This window comes from Tribolium madens, unplaced genomic scaffold, assembly GCF_015345945.1.
Source record: "Tribolium madens isolate multiple individuals breed KSU strain unplaced genomic scaffold, Tmad_KSU_1.1 Scaffold_20;HRSCAF=117;Tcas5.2_LG4, whole genome shotgun sequence".
NCBI classification, from domain to species: domain Eukaryota; kingdom Metazoa; phylum Arthropoda; class Insecta; order Coleoptera; family Tenebrionidae; genus Tribolium; species Tribolium madens.
In genome coordinates this window covers 11,258,332-11,271,208 of record NW_025400985.1, presented here as the reverse complement: position 1 = coordinate 11,271,208, position 12,877 = coordinate 11,258,332, and the positions used below count along the sequence as shown (strand labels likewise).

The window sequence follows — 12,877 nt, the reverse complement described above, 5'->3', positions numbered from 1 at the left end:
TGATTTTATCAACTAAGTTCAGTAGATAAAGTAGTAATTTTGTAAGCAGGAATAATAATAATATGCTTAATTTTTTATTTTGTACTCAATGTTAAAGCGTGATTTTATCAACTAATTTCAGTAGATAAAGTAGTCTTTTATCGTCTAGTGAAATAAAGTAATTTTTATCTACTGTTTATATTTTATCAACTAAAGTAGTCTTTTATCGTCTAGTAAAATAAAGTAGTTTTATCTACTGTTTATATTTCAAGAAATTCTGGTAGGTGAGTACAAAATAAAACGAAATATTAGACACGACCATAAAGATTGTTTATCTACTCGTGAAAAAAGTCCACTCATGACTTCGTCACTCATAAACTTAAACTTTTCGCTCGTAGATAAACAATTTCTTTATCGTCTTGCATAATAAATAAGTATTAATTTTTCTGGAATATGTAGCATTTTAAAGTTAGAATCGTAATTTTTTTTTTTTTCGTTTACAAAGATTTTAACTGAAAAAAGGTATGTATCAACCTCTCAGTTCGTAAGCTTATTTAAGCATTTTACAAAAAACGAATTTCCCTACTGTATTTTTTATTATTATTTTTAAACTTTGGTCAACCTATCGACTGAGGTTTTACAATATCTAGAACTTTGCTTATATTCAGGTTTTTTAACAACTGCAATTTTTTTGTGTATTTAGCATCTAAAAAATTATAAACTTGTAACTAGTTGCAACAAAAATATCTCGAATTAATTTTATTAATAATGTTCATAAATAAGTTCATGTTGTTCTTTACATCTAATACAATGAAATGTAGGTGAAGGTAAGAAACAACAAACGAATTTAGAAAGGGAATGCGATAGTTATTTTAAACGAAGTAGTTGTTTCGACTTACAATGAAAACATCGTTTAATAATACCTATTAGTGTTTTAGCGTTTTTACTCATATTTTGACACCTGGACTCACAAATAACTCAGGTGTGTCTAACAAGACCCGTATAAGTCGATTATCATAGAAAAACGTGTTTGTCAACACCTGAACCACCATTACTATGTTAGTAATTCGTCAACAAAAGCAATTAGTTTAACTGGAGAAAAAACACCGAATTAAGAAACACGTGTTTTGGTAGTGCTAAAATATAGTCATTTCCGACGTTTCACACAACTTGTCAGGAAGCAGCTCTTATTGTAGTCACTTATTTTAAGTAATGCAAATAAAAATCATATGTGAACATTACGTTTAGTGAAATTTTTGGTCTAAAAATAGAAGATTGATCTCACTTTCATCACGAGGCGGTGCTCGAGCTATAATTCTGTGTCACTGTTCATTTCCTACAAATGAATCCATTTACCACTCAAAAGGCTTGTTTTTTTCCCTATTTTTTCCAAAAAATCGAACGGGATTTTGAGAAAAAAGAAATTGTAAATAGAAACTCATAGTTTTTGATAATGAGTTATTTTACTTTTTAAACGAGAGACAAAGAAACAGATGAGACAGTGCTGAAGAAGAGTTTGGCTTATTTTATTGATTTCTTCCTTCGACAAACTTGTTTAAAGACGACTCGTCAAGTCGTATCGATACAACACTTCTTGTCTATTCCTCCCATAATAAAGCCATAATCCCATACGCATCACCAATAGTCGTATGTTCTTTCGATAAACCGTTTAGTTTCTCATCGCCCATGTAAATTCTCTCATGTTTTTCGTCCACCCGGTCATCGAAAGAGACAAAAGGTGCCTCGTTATTTATCACGAGGACAGACTGTCACCCTGACAGCAAGTTTATGTGGACCTGTTCCGATCGGAATGTCAAGATAACACTTGATATTCCTAAGACCCATTGTTTTACCTGCGTTTCAAACTGAAAAAACGACCCCAGACTGTCGTAAATTCGACGAAAAATCGCAGGAAAATTCCTGCTGTTATCAGGGCGCAGTCTCGTCTTTTGCCAATGTGGGAGCCGGTAGCAGACAGATCGATATTATCAACAATCATGATCAGTTCCGCGGCTCCTCCTCCGGATTTTACGCCGCCGTGGCGGCCATCTTGCCGTGTCGAAGGAGATTTTTTAATTAGATTCAACGTTGAATTAAACATTTCTGTGTTAATTAGCAGGATTTTCCCTTATTACAGGTGCTGAAATACTGCGATCACTTGCATGGAAAGTGGTACTTTTCTGAAGTCAGGGCCATCTTCTCGCGGAAATATCTACTCCAGAATGTGGCCATCGAGATTTTCCTTGCGAGCAGAAGTAACTTTTACCCCTATGAATCAATCGCATTTTATTAATAATTTTTTTATAGCTTCGATCATGTTTGCTTTTCCCGATCAAGCCACCGTGAAAAAGATAATAAAGGCCTTGCCTCGGGTGGGCGTCGGTATCAAATATGGAATACCACAAACAAGGTAAGTCTTACGGTGGGTTTTTGATTACAATTAATTAATTTTTTAATGTCAGACGGGCTAGTATGATGTCACCTCGACAACTGATGAGAAATTCAAATATGACGCAGAAATGGCAACGCAGGGAGATATCAAATTTCGAATATCTCATGTTTCTCAATACGATAGCCGGTGAGTTTGAGAGATTTTTGGCGAAATTGATAGGGAGGGTCGGATAGCGACACTTGTTTTCGCAGCTTTGGCCGAAAACAAGCGTCAAATAAACGCAAAAAGAGGATTTGTGCTTTTTAATTTTTTTACTACAAAAAAGACGAAAAAATATAACTTCGAATACTTTACAAAGTGAGTTGTTTCCTTCATTTGAATAAAATCTGAACATACAATATACACAGCATTATTTTGAAACTCATTAATTTTAAAAGGCAGTAACTTGTTTTATGGACCTTTTTTTCATAATTTTAAAGGTGAGCAAAAACTTAAAAAAATGTATTTCTATTACTAGCTTTGGCCTAAAGCAAGCGTCAACTAAAGGCAAAAAGAGAATTTTTTTACAGGGTGTTTCACATAATTTTACGAGGCCTGCGCCTGTAAGATGCAATCAGTAATACATATTCTGATACGAACTAGATTACAAATTTTGAAAAATTGGATAATCTTCTCTAGTTTGTTCATTATTTAAAAAATTACAACGTTTTTAGTTAGTTAGTGATTAAGATTGATAAACTAGAATCATATTCATGTCATCTCTTAATAGAACGAATGATAATTGTTTCTGAAAAACTGCAGTTGATAACTATTAATGAAACAATGATTAGTTTTATAACTACTGCCATGGGTTTCTAAAAATTAAATAATTCGATGTGTATTTTTTGTATCCAATGTTTTGTAACTTTTGTATATTTGGGTGCGTACATTACGCGCAAGCCTCGTAAAGTTGTGTGATACACCCTGTATGTATTTTTTATTTTTTTTACTTCAAAGAAGACGAAAAAATATGACTTTGAATACCTTACAAAGGGGTTTTTTTCCTTCATTTGAATAAAATCTGAATATACAATAGTATACACAGCAACTCATTAATTGTAACTTTAAAAAAGGCAGTAACTTGTTTTATGGAACTTTTTTCTCATATTTCTAAAGGTGAACAAAGACTGTAAAAATTGTATTTCTATTATTACAATATTTTTTTATTTTTATTGAAATATAAAAATAGAAAAATAACTCACTTTTCTAGTATTAAGAAGTTAACTTTTATTAAGTTTTAGCTTTTTCCTTTAAAGTTCTAGAACTTTTTAACTTTTAATTTTATAGTTATTAATTTTAATTTTTTTTTCTAATTTTTTTATCAAATGCAATATTTGAAAATACCCACCCCCAGTTTATAAAATATTTTTTCATGAAAGCTTTACATGTTTGTCCGTTTGAAGAAGTGCTTATTAAACTCGTATTGTGGAGAAACGTGTTGTAATTATTAAAAAAAAATGTTATGCGTTAGACGCATATAACATATTTATTTGCAAATTGCAACAACAAAGATGTACTTTATTGTTTCTTTTCATAATTTATTAATTTAGTAACAATAAGGATTGAAATTGTCTTGGTTATCTTGGACAAAAATTAAAAGACTGTTTTGAAATTCATTATTGGTTACTTTCAGCAATTTAGTTTGATATTTGTACAACATTATTTCGAAAACAGTCCAAATATTTTTTTTAACAAGAAACAGTCAGTGTTTTAATTAGAGCTTTCACTTTCTCTATCCTCTCGAAATAACTTCGGTGTCTCAGCTAATTACCTTTCGGTAATCGAAACGGAAATTCTCTTCAACTATGTTCTATGAGACGTCGCATGCGAAATTACCGGTTGTCACAAGGAGGCTGTCTCTAAATTAAAAACGCATACATCACTTCTCATCTAAAAATAACTCTCGGCAATGTTTTCGTTTAAATAAGAGAGAGGGTGGCGTCGGGACGGTAATCCAGGCTTAGTGTCCGCGTAGCGTGAGTGAAGTGGCGCCTAATTCGCGTCGACGTCCTACCGAACAACCCCAACAACGCCCGAAATAGAATATTCGTAATTTCGTACGCCGGGAAAGATATATTTCAACACAAGAGGGTAATTAATTACGTGCAGATGAAGTTCGTTGACTTGTGGCCCTGTCGGTGGACGGGAATTTATTCATTTGTGATTTTATCTCGCGGCGAGGGATTTATTTGGGGAGGAATTGTGGTGGGAACGTAAAAATTCCAAAGTCGGGAAGAGAATAGTTGACATTTTTTTGATAAAATCACTTGGTTGAGTAAACGTTTAATATAGAGGCTAGGCAACCAATTATACATTTTATACAGGACGGACTTATAACGACCTCAACCAGTACCCTGTGTTTCCTTGGGTCCTCACAAATTACGAAACAAAGGAACTCGACCTAAGCCAACCTAGCAACTATCGTGATCTTTCCAAGCCAATCGGAGCCTTGAATCCGAATCGAAGAGCCTATTTCGAGGAGAGATATTCGACATGGGAGCACGAAAGCATCCCACCGTTTCATTACGGCACTCACTATTCGACTGCAGCTTTTGTCTACAACTGGATGATTCGTGTCGTAAGTATTCGTTTAGATTCCGATCAAAAATTTCATTATTTGTCATTAGGAACCGTTTACTACAATGTTCCTCGCTTTGCAAGGCGGCAAATTCGATTATCCGAACCGTCTTTTCACTTCGGTGGCTCTTTCCTGGAAGAACTGTCAACGCGATACTTCCGACGTCAAAGAGTTAATTCCAGAGTTTTTCTTCCTACCGGAAATGTTCCTCAATGCGAATCGATACAGGTTAGGGATTGGTGAAGACGGGAAAGCTATCGGTGATGTGGAATTACCACCATGGGCGAATTCCCCGGAGGAGTTCGTCCGGATTAATCGAATGGCTTTAGAATCGGAGTTTGTCTCTTGTCAGTTGCACCAATGGATCGATTTGGTGTTTGGGTACAAGCAGAAAGGTCCAGAAGCGGTGCGAGCAACCAACGTTTTTTATTATTTGACATATGAGAACAATGTCGAGTTGGATTCAATTCAGGATAAGGTGATGAGGGAAGCAGTGGAGAACCAAATCCGAAATTTTGGTCAAACGCCGTCTCAATTATTGATGGAACCTCACCCTCCACGAAGCTCAGCCATGCATTTATCGCCGATGATGTTCTCCAGTATTCCTGATGACGTTTGCATGACGATGAAATTCCTATCGAATAGTCCCATCGTCCACATTTCAGCCAACACTTACCCACAGTTATCGAACCCATCAGTGGTCACCGTGACCATGCACCAGCAATTCGCGGTAAATCGTTGGAATTCGGGGTACGCAGCTGTGGCCCAATCACCGAGTTATGCAGAAACGCCCCAAAACCAGGCTGCCAACTTACCACTCTCCATGGACCCGGTTTTATGTAATTTTACCAAACTTTTTTTTTTTTTTTCTAATAGTTTTGATTGCAGCCCAAACAAACAACAGTGCCCAGAATCACATGCTTCGTCGCCACCTTGGGGATAATTTCAGTCAGAATTTAAAAATTCGATCTAATTGTTTCGTCACGACCGTTGATAGTAAATTTTTAATTGCATGCGGTTTTTGGGATAATAGTTTTCGGGTGTTTTCGACCGAAACTGCCAAAATCGTGCAAATTATTTTTGGTCATTACGGCGTTGTCACTTGTTTGTCACGATCGGAGTGTAATATAACATCCGATTGTTATATAGCATCGGGGAGTGTCGATTGTACGGTTTTGTTGTGGCACTGGAACGCACGAACTCAAACGATTGTCGGCGAAGGGGAAATACCGTCTCCTAGGGCGACATTGACGGGACACGAACAACCCGTTTCCAGTGTGGTGATATCGGCAGAGTTGGGATTGGTCGTTTCAGGATCCTATAGTAAGTTTTCAAGGTTTTTTTAGACGTTTAGGTGTTTAAAAACTCGGATTTTTTAACTTTTCGTGCTACTGAAAAGCTGAAAAATTAAGAATAGGACTGGAAATCTTCCGTTGTGTTTAAGTAATCAATTAAATACTTTAAATATTGTTTTGGTTGTGAAAAAATATCTGGAGATTTCGTAAACAGCCGCAAAATTGCAATAGCATTTCTGTTAAAAGAGTAATTGGTTATTTAAAGAGGTAGCAAACATGTTAATGTGTGGAAATCCTTGTAGATGGTCCAGTTTTGGTGCATACGACTTTCGGCGATTTGCTCCGGTCTCTGGAGCCCCCGCAAGGTTACGCCTCGCCAGAGAACATCGCAATGTCGCGAGAGGGAGTCATCGTCGTGAACTACGAAAAAGGGAATATTGCCGCCTTTACCATCAACGGGAAGCGGTTGAGACACGAGTCCCATAACGATAATTTACAGGTTTGAAGTAAAAAAAACTCTTGGAGGTTTTTTGATTGTTTTTTTTTAGTGCCTATTACTTAGCCGAGATGGAGAATATTTGATGACCGGTGGTGACAAAGGCATTGTGGAAGTGTGGAGAACGTTCAACTTGGCTTTATTATATGCCTTCCCAGCGTGTGATAGTAGCGTTAGGTCTCTTGCGTTATCACATGATCAAAAGTGAGTGTCATTTGTTTATATTCATATGGCATTGGGGGGATAAGCATGCGTTTTATTTTTTTCATGCATCATCCATTTTGAGTTTGAATGAAACAATTTCGTTTCAGGTTTTTGCTAGCGGGTCTAGCTCTAGGATCGATAGTCGTATTTCACATTGATTTCAATAGATGGCACCATGAATTTCAGCAACGTTACTAAACTTAGCACGTACTTATTCCTGTTTTAATGTAGTACTTAATATTGGATTTTATTGTTCAATTACAGTAGCGAGATGTATTTTTTGTTCTGTTTGTTTTTCGATATTTTAATGTGCAATATCTTCGTAGTTTTTTTATTGTTAACTGATTTTGTTTTATGTATAGATGTAGATAATGATTTTACATTCCGTAGTAAGTTAGTATTGGCTTCGTCTGTTGTAAAATACTAACTTATGAAGATAGTGTGCATTATTATATGATTTTAATTTGAGAGACTAGCTTTTAAGGGTTAAACAGTTCAAGTCAATCTTTAAAGCTGGCTTTTAATGAGTTGTGAGTGAGTTTAAGCACATAGTTATGCTTAGGGCTTGCACATCCATTGCCAGCAATTGTTGAGCCAAATTTTGGCGCACTTTTTCGATACTGTATCTTCATCAACGCTACGAAGTCGGTAAAGATACAGTCATCTTAAAAACCATTCCCTCCAGCATATGTATTATATATTGCAAATCTGTCCAGATATAAAAATCAAACTTATTGTATATAAGTAACTTGTTTTTTTATGATACGCTACTTAATTATGTGTATTTAAAAATATTTAATTCTTGTATTATTTTATTACTTATGGAGATTGTACTTAATTGTAATAAGAAACATTGTATGTTTGATGTTAGCAATAAACATTCATCATTTGTATACACAATATTAAAAATAAATGTGTTTTGTTCAGTGCTTTATTTATACTTTTCCATCACATGTAACAAATCGTTGTACAAAAAACTTCGGGCATTATTAGCTAACACAAAATCTAAGTGATTGAAATGTTTATAAGGAATTTTAAACTTTCCAGTCACATTCCCCAGACGTTGGCCCAAATAATCCACGTCTTCTTGAGTCACCAGCAAGTCACCAGGACCGTAATAAAGAGCCACCGGGGCCGTGACTTTAGCCAAATCGTAAATAAAAGGAACTGTTTTACCGGTTGTATACCTCGCAAATTCACCACTCGTGTAATACTCTACGATATTAGCCACGACTTTGAGGGAAGTACCAGCAGGATAATACTGAACGAAATTAGGAAACGTTGTCTAAAAACAAAAATCAAAATCAATAACCTATATCAATCACCCTTACTGTATTTAGTTGACTCGGGTCCTCTCCAACGACGGAAAAAATCAACATCAAGCACAATTTCTGCAACGGAGAGCCGTCTTCACAAGCTGCTTCCACGAGTTTACTTACATGGAGTCGCCGCGGCCAGATTTCGTAGATGCTCATTGACTCCACCAGAGACTTGAAAAGTTGTTTTTTCATGAAAATTGAATGAAAACTAGACTAATTGACAACAGTACAAGTGCTTGGACTAGTTTAATGACGCAACGTGTGAATTTAACATAACTTGTATTATTTTCAAATTGTAGGGGAAAGTGGGGTAAGTGTGTATTGGATAAGTGCATCAAGGTTTTTTTTTAAATATAATATTGTACATAAAGCATTATTTAAAAAATCAGGAAAAAATCATTTCGTTAAGCAGTTAAATCTTCTATATTTTTTAAAAATACAACACTATTACTTTTTAAATATGTAAATTTAAATTAGAAAATTTAGTATCCTGTCTCATTTTGGCTCTCTATAGTAGTAACATTAGAATAATTATTTGTTTTTGTACAAATTTCTTGTTGCTATATAAACACTTTAAAGATGGATAATGTTTAGTTTATGTTTTATTTCCTAATGAATAAATTTTTTACTTATGTTTTTTTACTAAAAATTTCACACAAGATTTAAAATTTTAGGCGTATTTTCATGGCCGTCAAGATATGTTTACAACGCATCCAGGGCTATAGAATACGACCATGACAATGTAAAAACAGCTATCTTGATTAATCTCAACCTTCATTTTATGAAATATTAAAAAAGTGTAAATCAGGTATAGAAAAAAGTGTTTTATAATACTCATGAGTTATTTACATGCAAAATCTCTTCTACTTTGATATCACCCTCGTAAAGAAAGATTCAGGCGCTTATTGAAGAAATGCACGCATTGTCCCCTAAGTATTTTACCCAAAAAAATTATAATCCTATTTTTAATTTTTACTACAAACTCTGAAAAAAATATGCATCCGAAATTAAGCACTTTATTAGTACTCTTCTTCAAGTCATTTAAAATTGACAACTTTTTTTAGTTTTATAATTTATTTTGTGTTTAATGCTGGCTGATTGAATACTTACCAAAGCCGGCGATAGCAACGAAAACAAACCCTTATGCAATAAATTGAGCGGATGCCTGATGTGTGCTAAAGGTCCTAAAGCGATAAACAGGCGAATTTTGTTATTATACTCCGGCCGTAACGAGCAAGCAATAAATCCAGTTGAGCTCCCTATCGAGTGTCCCAAATAAAACAAATCCTTCTGGTTCGTTATATTTAAAATGTAGTCGATAGTGACCGGCAAATCGTAATAACCCATCTCTTCAATTCTAACAATTTCTTTAATAAAACATCAAGAAATGTTGTAAAAGTTACCCAAAATTCCAATATTCGGCATCGCGATCCGGATCTAGAAATTTATGTTTGCGGGAATAAACGTTTCCTCTCGTGTTAAACAACCACACGTCGTAGCCCGAATCTGCCAAAATGTAGGCTGAAAAATTTTTGTATACAATAGTTTGTGGGTGTTGTCGAAGTCGTCATACGTAGGTCCAAGTGGGGCCCTCTCGAAAGCCACATATCCGAGCAGCCGAATAAGCCGTGATGGATGAAGGCAACTGGTCTGGGTTTAGTACCCGCTGACTTTCGACCTCTTGGTATTCGATGGAGTGTCAAAATATGTCCCGTCTGTGACGCCACCAGATGCGTGTCCAAACGGTAACCGTAACTTCTCACAAGCTGATCCTGAAAGAGAGGTCAAGGTCTGGCAAAATTGACGAAAGTGATTCATATTCTATGTTAGTATGTTAAGAAATTAATGTTAAATAAAGTGTGTACAAGTAGCACAATGAAGATTTTACCGCAAGTTTGTGGCATTGCGTAATGCGTTACCAAATTATATTTTGATTATGATTTTTTCCTTTTTTTTCCACATTTAATAGATTGCATGCATGTTCGGAGATTTGTTACAAAACAAACTTGTGAAATGTTAATATTTCTATAATTAGAGGAGGTGAGTTTGACTTGTATTTATTTCGGTGGTTATATAACAAAACTAAATTGTGCGGGAACTAGAACGACGTACGTAATTAAGAGAAAAATATATTTAAATATTCTAGAATAAAAAATCGTGGTTTGATCGAAAATATTCGAGATGACTGAGCTTTAAGCCTTGATTAGAGCCAAGGTCACGGTTAACGGTAACGAAATTGAGATGTAGTAAACAATTTCGGAAGACAATAAACTTTCGTTCAATTTTCTCCAATGACCGTTAATAATAGTAAATATGGAGGTAAGTAGGATGATCAGTCATCATTCCCGGAATATGGATCCGGTCCCAAAACCACTCACACTGAAAAGAGAGAAAAATTTTTCACTCACCGTAACTTTTGGCGCCGCTCGTTCGCTGCCATTCGCCGTCGATAACCGGGGCCCGATGAAATATTCCCAAAAATCGCACCGACAAACTGGTAAAACACAAAACGCGCCGTAAAAAATTAAGAAATTCGCGCTCGGTTTCATTTTCGGTTTGACATGTCATAAGCTCGGTTTTGTTATTTCAGTAATGCTCGTGGTGAGAAAGTTTAAATGTGTTTGGTCAGACACAAGGCTCGTTTTAAGGAGAGTATGAGCTTCACGCTTAGGGATTACTAAATGTTTTCCGCATGTTATTTATTAATATGTGATTTTATGCATATTGACGCTCATAATTGATGATCGATTTTACAAATTGTGAAAAACGGATTGCGAGACGTTTTGCAAGTGCCGAACTGGTCTTTAATAAATTGCGGAATGGCGGAAAATGGGGCGGATTTACACCAATCAGAGCTTATTCAGGACTTTATTAAACAATAACATTATTAACATGAAAAAATTTTCCAAAGGGAACTCGAATCTTTAAAATAGCACGTTTTTAACAGACCGTTAGTTTTATGTAAAAAATAGGTAAAAATTATTTATCATAAATGGCAACAAAGTTTGAATTTGATTTTTTTTACGTTTGAAATTCTCACTAAAAAAATAAATGAAAAAACATTTAAAATTTGGATAGCTTTGCCATCTAATGATGAACTACGTATGTACAAGCCTCTTTTACAGCTTTCTAGAATTATAACAGATTTTTTTGTAATCTGCCTATCTTAAGAATGAAGTGCTGGGAAAAGTAGAAACTAAAATCACGAACTGTTGGAAATGAAACCTTCTTTTTCTATAATTGCAACCATCTTTTATTTTACAGCTTACAGATTTCTGTATTTATGTTCTGTAGTTTCCTAACTTTTTAGTGACTCTGACATTTCTGTAAAAACCTCTTTTGTTTTTTTTCTGAATTATTGTAATATTGATAAGTGTATTATTAAATTTGTCATTTTAAATTTGGTAAGACTACTTTAAATTGAAAATTTGACCTCAAAAAAATACAATTGCAATGTTGTCATTTTCTGTATAGATTTAAAACGAGATTTAGTAGAATTTTCCAATTTTCATTTAAAGCTTAAAGCATTACCATTTATTGCAAAGAGCGTCATAACAAAAAAGACTAGACAGAAATTGAATATACAGGTGCTCCAGAACTCACGCCCCAAAGAAAAAATTCATTTAAAATAAGATACCAGGAACATGGAAAAAATGTTTAAAAAATTCTATCTGTTAAAAAATTTTGACATATATTTTTGACATTTGACATTTTTTTATGTCTATTTAATGATACTGATGATTTTGTATATGTTTTTTACAATTATTTAGTAAAGGTATAAAAATTTTTCTTACTGGCTTTAATAAGAGTTTTCTTCCAAAATAAAGCAATTTGAGCAATTTTCAATTCACTAATAAAAGCCACAATAACATTAAACAGAATTACAATTCAAGATACAGCTTCCTTGTTTCCTTTTATAATAGCCTGTAGCAAAAAAACTTGGGAAATTATTCATCCAACAGAAATAAATAGAGTCAAAGTGCAAAATTTAAACTCTCATAACATTGAAATTTTTATAGATAAAATTTTTTCAACACTTTTTCCATGTTCCTGATATATTACCTTATATGGCATTTTTCTCTGGGGCGCGAGATCTGGCGCAACCTGTATATGTCCCCAAGCTCATCTTCTCTTAAAGGTTTTATAATAGTAATACCAAATTTTTAGCGAATAATGACGTGATGGTACGAAAATAATTATTTGTTACATCTTATTACTTTTTTACATTTGTTAGGGCTCCTATTGAAGTTAAATTTTTCAGTGAGGCCCAGTTATAGTTTCTTCTTTAATTTTGAAAATAAAAAAAAATATATGTATGATAAAAAGACAAAAAAAACATGCAAAATACATACTTCTAAAATTGTGGATTGTATGACTTAGTAAGCCTCAAGGACGCAAAAGCAATTAGGTGAATATTTCAGCTAAATTTGTAAATAAGCTAAATTCTTCATTCTTAATATTGTAATCATTATTATTATTTTTATTTCTATGGTTATTCCTACTAATTATAACATAATCTTTTTTATTTTTCATTATTCGTTTTACCCTTTATTTAATAAAAAATGTTTTTAGTTC

General features: G+C 34.1%; 2 protein-coding genes across 18 annotated transcripts in view; one reads left to right on the top strand and one right to left on the bottom strand.

Moving 5' to 3' along the window:
• Positions 1 to 7,909, top strand: part of LOC123005718 (neurobeachin) — a 106,570-nt gene extending 98,661 nt beyond the window's left edge. For all 16 annotated transcript variants that reach the window (XM_044399620.1, XM_044399617.1, XM_044399622.1 and 13 more), the window contains 9 exons: positions 2,117 to 2,234; positions 2,287 to 2,389; positions 2,442 to 2,557; positions 4,735 to 4,988; positions 5,038 to 5,827; positions 5,877 to 6,311; positions 6,586 to 6,782; positions 6,832 to 6,983; positions 7,091 to 7,909. In XM_044399620.1, coding sequence (XP_044255555.1) covers positions 2,117 to 2,234; positions 2,287 to 2,389; positions 2,442 to 2,557; positions 4,735 to 4,988; positions 5,038 to 5,827; positions 5,877 to 6,311; positions 6,586 to 6,782; positions 6,832 to 6,983; positions 7,091 to 7,181 — 2,256 coding nt within the window. In that variant the 3' untranslated portion in view covers positions 7,182 to 7,909. The remainder of the gene's footprint in view (positions 1 to 2,116; positions 2,235 to 2,286; positions 2,390 to 2,441; positions 2,558 to 4,734; positions 4,989 to 5,037; positions 5,828 to 5,876; positions 6,312 to 6,585; positions 6,783 to 6,831; positions 6,984 to 7,090) is intronic.
• Positions 7,906 to 10,905, bottom strand: LOC123005720 (lipase 1-like). Of its 2 annotated transcripts, none has more exons than XM_044399624.1 (6): positions 10,711 to 10,905; positions 9,876 to 10,074; positions 9,706 to 9,823; positions 9,413 to 9,659; positions 8,315 to 8,473; positions 7,906 to 8,268 (listed from the first exon to the last, which is right to left on the bottom strand). In XM_044399624.1, exons 1-6 carry the CDS (start codon positions 10,849 to 10,851, stop codon positions 7,915 to 7,917), a joined length of 1,218 nt encoding a protein of 405 aa, XP_044255559.1. In that variant the 5' UTR covers positions 10,852 to 10,905; the 3' UTR covers positions 7,906 to 7,914. The 2 variants fall into 2 exon arrangements, with proteins under 2 accessions (XP_044255559.1, XP_044255560.1); XM_044399625.1 differs by having other exon boundaries at positions 7,906 to 8,244.
• Positions 10,906 to 12,877: the final 1,972 nt, after the last annotated feature.

What these genes read in the sequence shown, in the direction of transcription:
- LOC123005720 (XM_044399624.1), bottom strand. Translation starts at nt 10,851, where the DNA reads ATGAAACCGAGCGCGAATTTCTTAATTTTTTACGGCGCGTTTTGTGTT. An exon ending in GAGCGGCGCCAAAAGTTACG is followed by an intron (nt 10,075 to 10,710) that starts GTGAGTGAAAAA and finishes CCTCTCTTTCAG; the next exon opens with GATCAGCTTGTGAGAAGTTA. An exon ending in ACCCGAGTCAACTAAATACA is followed by an intron (nt 8,269 to 8,314) that starts GTAAGGGTGATT and finishes TTTTGTTTTTAG; the next exon opens with ACAACGTTTCCTAATTTCGT.